The following is a 15058-nucleotide window of genomic DNA, read 5'->3' on the forward strand; positions in this document are numbered from 1 at the left end:
ATGGGCCTTTTGCATGTTTTTAGTTTCCCTGGTTTTCTCCATTCTGACTTTATTTATTCCTTTATTTCTCTTTGATTATTCCATATCCATCTATCCAACTATCCATCAAAGCCTACTAAAACTCATTGCAAACTGGCCTGTGCTCTGAAATTTCTTCCACTCTGATAAAACTGCACAAAAACATCAATGTAGAAACATTAAGAAGAAAGTATTAGGAAATTATGTGTCTCTGTGCCATCAGTCATCTGTAACTGCCCTACGCGTAAAGCAGTCTAATAAATATCGACGTGAACGGGTTAACTCATCCAAAGCTGCTGATTCATGCAAAGTTTGATATTGATTTCCTATGGCCGTGTCAGTGAGAGCATAGACACACACACACACACACCACTCTCTATTTAGTCTAATTTTTTCCCTCTCTCAAGCCCAGCGCGCCTGGAGTTCTTTCATTTCTAAAACTCTGACTCTTCTGCCCTTCGCTTCTCGAGCTCTTCCCCTCTCCCTCATCCCTACGTCAGACTTTCTCAGGCTCTTTGTTTGATCTTGTGCGAGTGCCCCAAGTGGAGCTCAGAGTGCTTTTCTGTTTTGTGTTTTTTTTTGTTTTTTTTAAATCTGCAGACAGTCAGATATTGAGCCAGGCCACTTAGGCTTCAGTACTCACGAGTCACGCCGCCCCCCCGCCCCCTCTCTACTCCTTATCTCCCTGTTTCTTTCTCACTTTTCTCCTGATAAGCTTTGCCTCGCACTTTTTTCTTGAATAGGGGCACATTGGCTGCTAACAGATAAAAAAGAAAAGTGGCTCTGTACTTACCGTCATTGAATGTTTGTATGTTTACAGCTACATCGAGCTGCTTTTGAGATTTGTGAGAAATTCATGCCTCCTATGTAGTGCGAACTGTTCATTTCACGGCAGCCTTGACGCAGCTAATCATGAAATCTCTATCTTAAATACTTCTAAATATGGCATCCCGTAGTGTTTATCTGCGTATTGCAGCATGTTGTATAAAATCTGCATGGAAGAGGAAGATTAGGCCATGAGCCAGGATCCCACTGAGCAATTTTTGGCACAAATGTGTCCACCCTCAGTTATATAGCGTGTTACTGACATCTGTCGAGTACATGCATACATGCAGAGGTCAATGAAAAGCCAAATCTGCCTTAAAAGCCAAAGGAATAGTACAAAGTATGTCTATAAGATTATGTATGAAAGAAAGAAACATGCATGGCACACAGTAATGTATTCCTTTGTTATCTTAGTTGACCCGCTGATCAGTTGGGCTTTAAAATGTTTCATCTCTATTGCGTTAATAGCAATTTTTCTTCAATTTCTGCAATTCAAATTTAACTGCTTTATATTACAACATAAGGTGCTTGAGACATGATATCTTCTTATCTAATTATGATTTGTAATCATGTGAGGAGAAAATATAACATATGTGTACCCAGTATATTAAAGATCTGTCTTCACTTCAGGGGTATTTCCTTTCTTCTATAAAACAGAAAGCTCTTTTGACTAAGTAAAATATAGTTTTATCCCTGCCTTTCCTTTTTATTGAGACATTTTAGGTGCTCAGATATTGTTGCATGATTGTCTTGTGATCAGCAGAACAATCACTGGAAACAGCTTCTTGGAGAGCAACTAGGAATTAGATGAAATTTTTGTCAAGTGCTTCTTCTCTTCTCTGTCTACCATTCTTCTCTTTTCCTCCACTGACACACATCCAAGCAGCCTCATCTCATGACCTACTAAAACAATCAGGCATGTAAAGCAGGATCGTGTGAGTTCCTGTGCTAAATATATACACTGACTCCGTGTATATGTGCGTGTGCATCTCACTAATGCTTCTGGCAGAGTACTGCTCTCTGTTATGTATGCGCTTGTGGTTGTGTATGAGTGTCTATGTGTCCGTTTTCAGGTTCAGTGTGCACATGTGCATGCACAACCTTCCAATGTCAGTACAGGAGGCATGCAGGCAAGCATGAGTCCTTGAACGGTATGTCAGGGATGCATAAAAATACCCCTAAAAAGTGCCGGAAACAGGATCATGTACTCCATCAGTGAGTAGGATGCTCTCAATCTGCACTGTAACACTAAATGTGCTCAGCAGAGCGCAGAATTTTACCTGTGGGGGAGGGTGACCACTAATAAATCACTCAGGTCAGCAAAATCCCAAAGATGTGGCATTATTTTTAGTTTTTGTTTCATACTCAAAGTATTCCCAAGGCTGTTGTTCCCAATCAGAGAGATATAATGCATAAAGGATTTGGTTACGTATTCTTTAATCTGAATGTTACACAAAAACGTAAAGGTATTTAAATCAAGTTACTATGCAAATTATTTCCAGCACAGATCATCTGCGCACTGGTATGTGTACATGCATTCATGTGCGCACATGCATGTCTGTGTATGAATGTCTGTGCATGGATCTCACTCTTAATCCTGCACCACCAAGCCCTCTTATAGTAATTAAAGATCACTTCTGTAGCCTGGAAAAGATGAGTGTAGGTTTGACTGTGTTGTGCAATTATTTCTATAAGCGTATTGATTCGTCACGGACCAAAGATTTGGCAACACCTCTGTTTTTAAACCTTGGCCGGTTGTAAGGTGAATAGATATAATTAACCTCCTGGTATCCGTGGTGCAGCTCCCAGGGGCTGCTCGGCACTCTAATTGGTCTCTTACATCTGCTGTTAATGGAAGAACGACGGGGAGAGCGCCAGCTCTGAGTATGAGGGTGTATCCCCCATTGCACGCATTCAGCCGGCCTCTAACAGATGGGCTGGGGAAAAGAGGAGAATCCCATTAGAAATTCATCAAGATCACAGGTGCAGAGATGAGAGGAAAGGGGTTATTTGGGTTGTTTCCTTGTCTACTGACAGCCCAATTTTGTTGTTAGATGGCAGTTGTTTTGGTCCAAAAATGCTTTTGATTCTTTGCTTTCAGTTCTAGGACAGCTACCAGCGAGTGATTTCAGGACTCCTTCATGGTGGGCGTGCATGTCACATTTTGCTCTTACAATGGAAGCATAGATGTTTTCAAGACACATTTCACAAGAGAAAAATCAACAGTTATAGAGGCAGAAATCTACTGCTGTCAGACTCCTTCTCAAAGCCAGAGTGTCAAAACTGTACCGGGGTATCATCACAAAGGCCAAGTGGTGGTGGATGGGTGTAGTCCAAGCAGTTGTTGGTGTGGATGTGTGTGGTGTGAGACTATGACCAGATGGTCTCTAACTTTTACCTTAAAAATTTGTTTGTCTCTGTATGTATCCTAATGGCAAACTGTGGGGCTGTAACAGGATTCGGCAGGTGTTTATAAGGATGTCTGTGGCTAGATGTTAAAGATGCCGCTGATCCAAACGAGATGTACTAAGAGCATCTGAAGTATGCACACATTGCAATTTGTATGCTCTAACTCTGGCTGATGTATAAACATTAAATATTATAGAAGATTAGTGAAGTCATGATTGTGGTTGGTTTCCTCCCGAGACTGTGTCACAGACCCAGTGTTTGGTCATGTTCTCAAGTTTGGAGTCCTCAATGAATATGTTTGCATTTGAGTTTCTATTTAGATTTTTCCTGCATTTTCCAGAGTTTCGAGTTTAGATTTTTGTGTTTGTTGTATTTATGGATTGTTCCATTCTATTATTTATTTGTTTTTTGGTATTTTTCAGTTTTACTTTGAAAGTCAGTTGCCTCTTGAGTCTTTCTTTGATGGTTGCCAGGATTGTCTGTAGCTGGATGCCATTCTCCAGCTTCTCCACTTACCTCTGTGTATAAATAGTCCCGTCCTTCCTCCTAGTCTTTGCCATAGTCCTTGCATTTTCCTATAAAAGTTGGTCCTGGCTGCCTGTAAGGGATTCTGTTGTGACCTGAACAATGGTTTGCCTTTTGTTTTCTGATTTAGTAAGTCTACCTTAAATCTAGTGTCTTCAGTATATGGTCTGATTTAAGAGTGGACACCCGGCATAGACAGACTGACAAAAAAATGCTAGTTGGTCAGATCAGTGAACTAGGAGAAGAATTTAAAGGATGTTTTGGTCCTCCTAAACTATTTAGAGCAGCCACTGAAATTAAGAAACTGCAAGTACTGCTTCTACTTTTACTCTTTAGTTTATTCCGTTTTGAAGCCACAGAAGATCACGAGACCATTACTACTGACGACTCTTTAATAGCTCTTTTCCACCTTTATAGTGCCAACAATGTTTTATTACAGCTCACTGAATTGCGTGTTTATCTAATCAGATGTTTGAACCATTCATTTCATCAGAAAACTGTATAAAAATGTGTCTCACATAATCAGCTTAAACTCCCCTGTCTCATCTGTGGCTGCAGGGAGAAGAGAAAATCTAATAATGTGGCCTGTCAGGTTCACTTGTCAGGTTCACTCAAACTAAACACAGTTGGATGTGACTCGGGTTTCTAGGTGCTGTCAAAACTCCAAAAATGCAAACAGAGCTGGTTTAGTTGATGGCAAGAACAGAGAATAATAATAATTTTAAAGTTAAAGCGAATATACTGAAAGAGACATGTAGTATTTATAGGGCAGAATCCAGACACTGAGTTACAAACAAAGGAAAACCTCTGCTTACACACCAAAGTCTGTTTGTAATAATTCTCCTCAGTTTTGTTCTGTAATGATCTTGTTTGCTGCCAGCAGTGCCACTGTATGTTCTCTCCCCTCCAGATGGCAGATATACGATTGGCCTGTGCTCAGTGTGGCAACAGTCTCTGGCACACTGTCTCTCTGTATGTGTGTGAGCCCATTTCTGCACCATGGAAGTCTGGTATCCCATAACAACAATGTTACTGGATGGGACAACACCAGTATACACACACTGGATGGAACAAGTATCCCGCCTCCTGTTCCTTCCTGGTTGTTTGTTACTGCGGGACAAAGCCGTGTTTTATGTAGACGAAGGCTGAGACTGAGAAACGGGCTTGTGTTGGAGCCTGGAGCTGCTGCCAACCATGACTTTGTGCTTCTGTGGTCTGCTTCATCCCTAAAAGTCACAGCAATAAAAAGGATGTCTTTCTTCGGCTGTTTATTACCGTTTTATTTTTTATTCAGATTTAGACAGGGATGTTATATAAAGTTCAGCATATTGCTTTGTAAGTTCAGAAGCTGGGGCTTCATGTCTCATATATAGTATTTGACATATTTTTTCTCATGATAGTAACATTAGAAAAAGACTGAAGTTTGCCATGTTTAAAACAGTGTCCCACTTGGACACTTTGGACAGGCAAGATCAAAATAAAGATGTTTGGCTGTAATGTTCAAAACCAAACACAGCATATCAACACAAACACCTGATACCAACTATCAAACACGGTAGCGGAGGGATGATGAATTGGGCTTGTTTTAAAGCCACAGGACCTGGGCACCTTTCAGTCATCGAGTTAACTACAAACTTTTCTGTATGTCAAAGTATTCCAAATTCAAATATAAGGCCTTCTGTTTGGCAGCTAAAACTTGGGCCAAATTGGGTCATGCAACATCTGATTGAAATGTTAGAGCATGATCTTAAGAGAGCTGTGCGTAAACGAATGTCTGCAAACCTCAATGATGTGTTGGTCTCATTGTTTTCTCTGATATATATATATATATATCTTTTATCTGATTCCTGCAAAACTAAGGGAATTTAAGGCAACTAAGACAGTAAGCATCTCAGCATGTTAACAATATCAGCATGAGGATATCAGAGTACAATACTGGCTGTAGGCTTATATATGTGTTTGCAATAGTTTAATTCTAATAATAATAATAGTAAGAAGAAGATTTCTAATTATGAAGCTTTGGCAGTGTTTGAGAATGTCTAGACTTCACGTGTGCACATTGCGGTTCGTTCCGATGGAGCTTTGGGGCTTCAGCTACATCTTAGTCTATTGACGCTTCAAGTATCCCACAAGCCCCACCTCTTGAAACAGTCTACCACTAGGAGTTAATCTCTAATTGGGCGAACAGCGTGGACAAGAGCAGGAAAAATGAGGGAGATAAATGCTAGAGAAAGATAATAAAAACATTTTACTGCCAAGTCCTCTTTACGTTTAATCCTTCAGGCTCACTTTTTCTTCCCACAGTCAATTTATTTCCTGCTTTGTTTCAAGAATTCATCCCACAAGACTTTCAGGAGAGAGGAGAGCAGACAAATAGAGAGGTGAAAGAGGTTAGAGACCGAAGGAGGGAGAATAAAATTCAGCCTGCTGCTAAGCTCAACCCCCCCCCCCCCCCCCCCCCCCCCCGAGTTTAAGGATCACTAGCATTGAGCAAGATCTGCTCCACAAATCCAGCATAATCCCTCTGCCACACTGTGACCACTTCCTCTTTGACAGAGGAGAGTGTGTGTGTGTGTTGGAGGGAGTGTGTTTGTGTGAAGCCGAGTGGAGTTCATGTATGTCATGTGCTCGAGGTAAATCTGCCTTGATTAGGCCTCTTTTATGTAGTTTCTTTTTCTTTTTTCTGGAGTGTTTCTTTCTAAATCACTGGGGAATTACAGGGCTTGAGCAGGTGTTTATATTTGTTATTTCAGATCCTCTCACATCTGAAACACACATCCATGTCCTGGCCTTAGGCCTTGTTGTTACGGAGACTTTGTGGTTGACAGCGACTGAATTTGATGTTGTTCATTGGAACGTTGACAGCAAATACCACATGGTTAAATTGGACCTATCGGTGGGCTGAGCTTCAGTGCTCATAGCCTGAAACAGTCTGAAACTGAGGATTGATGACTTGTAAATATGCTGACTTCATTACAGGAAAGTTCCGTGTTTAACATGGGCATCCACTGAAACTGTATAGTTACATAGTCTAGATATGTGACAGAATAAAGGAAAAAATGCACAATAAGCTCCTTTAACGTGGATTGTGGAGACAAGTTCAAGAGATTTATGAGAAAAGCCTTCCATTTTTTCTGCCTTCCTCCATTTCTCTAATAATTGGTGTGCAGTCCCACAGGAGGCAGGGGAATAGTACTGATGGTGTTTAATACATTATCTGATCAATCACTCAGAAAAATAAGCAGCACTTAACACCATCTATTTGTAAATCACCGCCGCCAGCATTTCAGCTCCTGTGCAGTATGTTGGATGTGTGTAGGTGTGATGGTGAGAGGAGCAAGGTGGAGCTAGCTCCCGTCTGACCTCACTCTGACCCCAGGAAGGATGTAGCTGATGTCAGGAAGGAAGGGTTTAACATCTTCTTACAAGGACAGTAGGATCTCTCAGAGGGGGGTCTTTTGGCCCCAATTCATACCCCTGTTTGACCCAGACTCACTCTTTCTGACCCCTGTGTGTGCAAAGACACACACTTACACATGCACACAGCTCCATCTTTCATTCTTGTCTTTGTCAGCCTATTTGGGTCTTTCAGTGCTACCGTTTTGACAGGACAAAGAAGCTTTTCCTCCGTTGTTTATCATCTCCATCTTCCTCTCAGTGGTTCCTCCTCTTTAATCTCCTCCCAGGTTGCCTGTGAGGGCTTCCCTTTCTCTTATCCACCTCTAGATATTTATTACCTCTTAAGCCCCGGTCAGGCAAAAGCCCTCAGTGGCAGCTTGTAAACTGCATCTGTCTCCCTAATCTGACCAGTTGATTAGCTAAAGCTATCAGGTCGTCCCCTGCTCTCTCCTGCAGGTGACACAGGGGATTGATGGGCTTTTAAGTAACTCTCAGTCTGTTGTTTCTCTCTTTCCTCATTTTTCTCTCCAGTCTGTAACTGTAACTAAACTCTCCGACCTCCTGACAGGCACCTGATGGATCATTTCAGTCGTCCCTGAGGCACACTGTAACTGTGTAAATGCGTCACTTTTAAGCACAACACTTTTCTTGTCTTGTACTGTGCATAACATTAGAAAAAAATAATCATCACACATGTTATTAGTCTTCCACTTAGTTCTAGTATTGTGCTGAAGTGCCCTGAAAGTTGACATTAAGTTATCATGAGGTAGTAACAAAGTGCCATCATTAGCTGAAATTCAGAACTAATTGTCAAAGTAGCATGTTGATTTGCTACATTAAGGTAAATGTGCTAAAAATATGCTAATATCACACCCACGTTTCATCAGAGTGCTTACTGAAATTAGCATTCAGGTCAAAGCACCACCTGCTCTGTGATCACGGCCACACACCCACCTTTATTCTCTCTCATTTAGCTCTGTATTTCTCATGCCTGTCCTTAAATCGCTGCCTCCTTTCATTCCTTTGTGCTGCTCAATGGTGATAAAGTCCAGACCTCCATTAGTGAATCATGCTGAAGACTGGTTGTTTATTAAGTGTGACTCAATTTGGAGCAGCTGAACTGGCGCTGTGGCAGTAACACCACCTGGTCTATGTGCGTCTGTGTTGTGAAATTAAAAAGGGGGGGGGGGGGGGGGGGGTAAAAAAAGCTGGCAAGCTGGAGCACAAGCAAGTAGCAAAAAGATGCACCGAAGCTGCAGCGATATCAGATCTGCCCTTCTGCCTGAAAAACAGGAATAGTTGTCAAAATGTTGTGACAACCTGTTTCCTGCAGCCTCTCGCTCTTTTGATCTGGTGGTTCTCTGCAAACACTGGTTGCGGCTTTTTCGGTACCTCCCATTGTGGCACAGCTTAACCTGGCAGCTGAACTTTCCATCAAATCAGTTTAGCTTTATTGTTTGGATCTTCTGCACCGCTGAGAGTAAAGAAAACAGACATCAATCACTCTGTTTGTCAGCGGGTTATTGGCAAAGTGAGCACGAGTGCTCGAACACATGGGGAGACAGCTGCTATAGCATGACATTTCCTCCAAGGGAATGTCCCTAACCTTGTCTTTTTTCCCTTCCTCGTGTCTGTATGTGCATTCATATCCTTACATATTTTACATATTGAAGGAGTGACTCAGCTAAAAAGGCTCCTGCAGAATTTATGAGGCCGCTGTGCTTTGCTCCCCTTTATGCTCGTCATAAGCATTTTCCACATCTATTTTTACTCCTTTAGCGTATCGATTCTTTGGAAAGCACGAGTCCAGAAGAAGGGGAAATGAGTCAAAGCATGTGTGCCCTCCTCCTCCAGTGTTCATTATTGATGACAGTGAGGTCAGTAAATAAGGCGGAGATGCAAGCTGGAGTGTTGGGTTATTTTAGAGCTGTAAAAAAAATGAACTGAAGAGCGTTTTTCATTTAATCCCCGTGGCTGCAGTGATGGACAAGCACTTAAGCAGGCTGCTGGTTCTGCCAGAATCACATCTACTTGCAGGAGGAAGGTAATAGGGAGCAGGGTGTCAAAATGCATTACGGCGAGCAGACAGATGGGCTCTGAGATCCGCCTCGGATTTGTGACCCAGCCGGGTATTGACCAGATAACAAAATAGGGACAGAAAGAAAAAGTCAGATAGAAGCTGGAGCAGACTGACAGAAATGAAGTGATTTAAGCAGATGGCTGACAGGTGTGAATACCACACTGGTGCAGCAATCTTGTTTTGTGGTGATGGATTTGCTGTTAAATGAAGATTGACATCTTACTGATACTGAGTCTCTGGGCAGAAGGCATGTGACCTGAGCCCCAGACAGAGCTGAGCAAATTTAGCTAAATCGGCTCTCTGTGTGATCGCGCTGTCGGCACATAAGCATCACGCCATCAACACATATTCCTCCATATGAAAACAAACTTGTCTGACCTTTTCCGATTCTGGTTGTAGCTGTAAACATGTTAGTGGGCGTTAACTCGGCCCAGATGTTGGAACCAAGGCAGAAAGTGGCATATGTTGGGATGGTAGCACAGGGCTGGGTGGAAACGGGGCCGTGACAGCCAGTCATTGTGCTTCGGTATTACACTGTCATTGTGTCAGTGTTGGGAGCAGACCCACGACAGATGCTCGACAGATAATAGAAGCGTTATCTCTGGATGTTCACTCAGTGACACACTGTTGCATGTAAATATGAACAAGGATTGCTTCAAAGAGAGAATCTCAGGTGAGCTAAATGTTATTAAGATCTGTGGAAAAGGCTTTGTCAGTGTGTGTCTGTGGAAAAGAAGGAGCGAGATTGCGATTTTGCTTATGAAACAAGAAAGCATATCCTTGGAGTAGAAATCTGTCTGTATGAGCGTATAATGAGACAGACATATTTCTCATTGAACCTGTAAAGCTTCTGCTGTCGGTGTAATGTAAAAGATTGCACACCTGCAGTTTTCATCAGATGCCATTTCTCCACAGCGGGGGTTTCATTATAGGATTCTCACCAGGCGGTGAAAATATTAGAAGGTGCATACAAATAATACCTATATCAAGTGTGTTACAGGCTTTGATGCCATAAAAAATACCTGTCACATGACCTGAATTCTAAAGTCAGCAACTCTGTTAACTCTGTTTGTGTTTGTAAGCACTCTACTCTGGACATGGCGATAGTTGCTTGCTCAAATATCTTTTCACAGATACTCATGGTTGAAGATGAATAATAACGACATTGGTGATCTCTATTCCTCATTAGCAGGTAAACATACAAATAACCATTGGTTGGTTGGTGGCCATGAATCTTCATAGATATTTATCTCCCACTTAAAGTCATTTTAATTTGTGTAATTAGAACAGTTAAACTCAGACTTAGGGTCTTTATGTAATAAGTAAACAGGGTAAGACGCCTATAAACACCTATTAAGCAGAAGAGAATGGACGGACAGGCTTGATGTTCTACTCGATCGATTCCTGACTTGTCAAAGAAGTCGACTGTGCCGGTGTTGTGCCAAAAAGTGATTGTCTGCCAAAAACTGATTTCCGGTATTTGCCAAAAACTGATTGCTCGTATTTAAACTGCTATAAGTAACTTGTTGGGCTATAATATGTGAAACATATGTCAAATGCATCCCTCATGGATGACATAAAGTCAACTTGAGCCACAAACAACATTCGTGTAACAAGGTAGAGTTGTAAAGATACTTGAAAAACAGATATTGTTTTAATTCTCTATATAACCCCTTTGTAAACCCTGTTCACCAAAGTCTATTTATGAACATACGTAAAGATATTACACATAAAAAATACACAGAAACATTGGAAATCAGTTTTTGGCAGACAATCACTTTTTGGCACAACACCGGCTCAGGTGTGGATATGAAAAGTGGAGGTCAGTAGTTTTTTACTTTTAAACAAGTTTTTGACAGATTTCTAAAATATTTCTGTCTTCTTGTTTTTTGACAGAAGGTCTAATAATTTTTTAAGCACTATACTTATGTTAGTCCAGTCTCAAAACACAGTTAGCATTATTATTGCAACCTTTCAGGGAAATCTCAAGTCAGCAGTAATGTGTAGCCGTGTGCACAGCTGTAGTCTGTGTTTGTGTGTCGACTGTAATTGCTTGATTCAGCCATTCTGTACGTATGCAGATTTCCATTTTATGCTACAAGCTTCACGTGCCCCATCTGCTTAATGCGCCAGTTCATCATCTTGTCTAATCGAGGGTCTCCTTGACCGAAGCGATTCATAACCAGCTAACGGTGAATTTTGCTCGCTAATGGAATTTCCCACTTGTAAACAAATCGGTGAAATTGCCTTTCCGGCATGTTTTGACAATTAGATTACAGCGACTTCGTTGGATCTTATGGGATTATACACTTATGAATACTTATGATGTAAAATTGTAAGAAAAGGAGTTTGACAGTCCTAAAGTCGCACACTCTTTTGTGTTATTTGTGCTTAAATGTTTGCCATTCATTTTGGAAGAAAATTTAAATTTGAGTAAAGAATTATTTATTTCAAATTAATAATCAAGTATTACAATTTCACTAACGACTCTTTGTTCTATTTAGATCATATTTGGTAGGAAGTTGTCTTTATGTTATTAGTGTCATTGATCCAAATGTGTGTTTTTATTTATCTAATTATTTTATGGAACTAAAAATACTGCAGTTTTTCTGAATTTCTATCTACAAGTGAATATTTGGGGAACTCACGCCTCCGCAGAGCAGCTTTTGCTTCCTTAGAGCATCATCACACCCGTTTTGTTTCACCAGATTGTCTGAAAACAAACACATTTCAGTTTGTCTGAGACACTGTTGCGCTACATTGTTTGAGAATGTTATTTACAGAGGTCAGAAGCCTTTTTCACGATTTCCATAATGTCACCAAGCAGTTGGGGTCTAACTCAGATTCCCAGCAGAAACAAGGCTGCAGATCTGTCTAATCACCAGATGCCTGCTCTCTAATGCATAATGCATCAGGCTGTTATTACAAGTCTGCAGGGAAAACACAGCAGTGATTTACATTAATAATTCATCAAACCCCTGTGACATCAAAGTCTTAATGGAGGAGACCCTGCATTAAGATGCGCGTGTGTGTGTGTGTGTGTGTGTGTGCGTGTGTGTGTGATCATTAATGAAGTGGACCCTGGTGGCCTATGCTTGGCCTTTATTAGTGTGTCAGGTGGAGAGGTGGTAATAATGTGTTAAGTTAGTTTAAGATCAGAGAACAGACACTAAAACCAGGCTGGCGAACAGTCTTCATAGTCAAAGGTGCTGAAAGTATAAAAGGATAAAAGTGAGTTCAGGGTTTGAAAGTTGTAGCCGCCTGTACTGATAATGTGACATTATCTGAAAAACCACTGTTTACTTTTCTCATTAGTTTTCTGCGTTTTCTAACGTGAGCTCACTGCGTCCTCAGATGACAGTGCGTCAGCGGCCAGCAGTATGGAGGTGACCGACCGCATCGCTTCCCTGGAGCAGAGGGTCCAGATGCAGGAGGATGAGATTCAGCTGCTCAAGTCCGCTCTAGCTGACGTGGTCCGCAGACTCAATGTGTCTGAAGAGCAGCAGGCCATGGGTGCACGCAGAGGACCCACCAAAGGTAACATACAGTCCAGCACAAAGCCTAGGGGCTTGCTATTATAGTATATGCATCACACACAGACTGGCTTGCACACGTGGTTTTTCAGGACTCTTGGGTCTGTTTTTCCACTCTGACCTGTCGATGCTGATCTTCAAATCCCGCTAGTTTTCTTTCATCTGACTCATCGCTCTCCTCTCCTTCCTGTCCCATCTTCTCTTGGACTGTGTTGTCTTGTTGAATGCTTTTGCCTTACATGTATAGACCCCGCTATGATGAGAAAATCTCCCTCAGCAGACAGCAATGTTGGGAAGCCAGGTAGGCTCACTGTGTAGCCTGACTGCACTAACCAGACCTGGTATTGTGTCACTGCCTGCCCTGCTACTATTATCCTAAATATATAGTATTTCACCAGGAAATGCACAGTTGCATTCAATACGGCTCACTGCACTGTGATCCGAGTTTGAAGACAGATCTTTGTGGGAATTTGTGTCAGCACAAAAACTGTTTTATGAGGTTTTGTTTGATAAGAGCCAGGCTAGCGTTCTCCTTTGTTTCCTGTCTTTCTGGTAAGCTCACTAGCTGCTGGCTGTAGCTTCCCACTGAACAGAGGCTGTATTGATTTTCACAACTCTCTCTCTGGAATGAAAAGGAATAAGAAAGCATCCCAACCTATTCGGCTGAGGTGTAGAGTTAAATCAACACCTCCCTGACACAGGCTCAGTTTATTTTCCAAAGTCTAGAATGTGATTCACCTTCACGAATGGTTTTATCATAAGTCAAAGGCACAGTTGCTAAACCTTAAAATGCCTCACTCTGATGATCTCTCCACCTGGTGTCACACAGCTGCATGCTCTTCTCATCTGTGCTGAAAACATTGCATAAACTTTAAAAAAGCGAGCCCCAGAGAGTGATAAAAGGTAGACTTTTTTCACATGTTTTTTGCATTTTTATTGCTTAACAATACTGCATGCATCGATTTTTCAGTGGAGATGTGTAAACTTTGGTCATGAAATCGTGCTGTCACTCCTGAGGCTGATAAAGGCTGCATGGGAAATCAGCTGCACTTCATGTGTTTCAAGTCCTCACATGTGCTTTAGAGTAATGAAGAAAAAGCAGATTAGGATTCTTAGCTGCTGACAGCTCCATTCTCAGGAGTGAGTCTGGACGGATGGAGTTTCAGTTTGATTGGGGAAGTGGAGGATGACTCGGACTCATTGTTCCCCACCAGCAGTCTGCTTTCCCTCGACTGAAGCACAGTGATCTGATTCAGAAAGTTTAACCCAGTCGGGCTGACTGCATGTGGACAATCGTGTACACAGAGGAGCACATGCATTTGTCTTCTTTGACATGCTAACAAAATTACAAACCTCGTTTTGCCCCTGCTGCGTAATTACTACATGAAAGATAACAGAGGGAGTGTGTGCACAGGCCTGAGTATCAATGTGTGTCTGGATGAAGCAGTGTCTATTAAATATTTATCACTGCAGATAAAGCTGCAGCTTGGATCTGTTAGTCTATGCTGCCTGAATGAATTGTGTGTGTGCGTGCGTGTGCGTCGGTGGGTGGGTGTGTGTGTCAGTTTTTCTGATACCACTCCATTTTCTACAAACTGTATTCCATCTCAATGAGAAACCTTTAAAACAATTACATTTAAATTTAGTTTACTTGTTTATATATAATCACTTAATCTTCTCCCTCTTTTTTAACCTGAAGATATAAAACACTGTGCAGTTATTTCCCATCTCTGAACCCTCACATTGGAATTATATTTACATTTGGGAAACAAAACCCTGAAAGTCAAACTACGCTCACTGGCCAGTTCATTAGTTACCCCTTGCTAGTACCGGGTTGGAGCACATTTTGTCTTCAAAGCTGCCTTAATGGTATGAATCCAACAATTCCATATTGATTTGGAATCTGCTGCACATCCGTAATTGGAATCTCCCCGTCCACCACATCCCAAAGGAGGACCCTAACATCCTATCCAAATATCACAGCGGAATAGGCAACGCTTTTTCAGTAATCTTTTGCCCAGTGTTGGTGAGCCTGAGTGAACTGTAGCCTCAGTTTCTTATTCTTCACTAACAAGATTGGTAACTGGTGTGGTCTTCTGCTACTGTAGCCCATCTGCTTCAAGGTTGTGTGTTCAGGGATGTTTCCTTCTTCATGCCTTTGTTGAGTTACTGTTGCATTCCTATCAGCTTGAAGCAGTCTGACCGTTCTTCTCTGACCTCAGGCATCAATGAGGCATTTTCACCCAGGAGCCTGAAGCTCATTGGACAC

At 41.7% G+C, this 15058-nt stretch overlaps 1 protein-coding gene and 1 long non-coding RNA gene across 8 annotated transcripts in view; one reads left to right on the forward strand and one right to left on the reverse strand.

The window, feature by feature from the left end:
* eml1 (EMAP like 1) overlaps window positions 1–15058 on the forward strand; it is a 53195-nt gene that overhangs the window by 17997 nt on the left and 20140 nt on the right. For 6 of the 7 annotated variants that reach the window (XM_080293796.1, XM_026151056.2, XM_080293793.1 and 3 more), the window contains exon 2: window positions 12611–12793. In XM_080293796.1, the coding sequence (XP_080149922.1) occupies window positions 12611–12793 (183 nt within the window). Of the gene's footprint in view, window positions 1–9797; window positions 9930–12610; window positions 12794–15058 lie in introns of those variants that run through there. The other variant, XM_080293795.1, reaches the window with a different exon arrangement.
* Window positions 12344–12691, reverse strand: LOC113011549 (uncharacterized). The gene is made up of 2 exons (XR_003270568.2): window positions 12560–12691; window positions 12344–12465 (listed from the first exon to the last, which is right to left on the reverse strand). It is a non-coding gene; the product is annotated as an uncharacterized LOC113011549 (long non-coding RNA).

Source organism: Astatotilapia calliptera, chromosome 19, assembly GCF_964374335.1.
Source record: "Astatotilapia calliptera chromosome 19, fAstCal68.1, whole genome shotgun sequence".
Lineage (NCBI taxonomy): Eukaryota > Metazoa > Chordata > Actinopteri > Cichliformes > Cichlidae > Astatotilapia > Astatotilapia calliptera.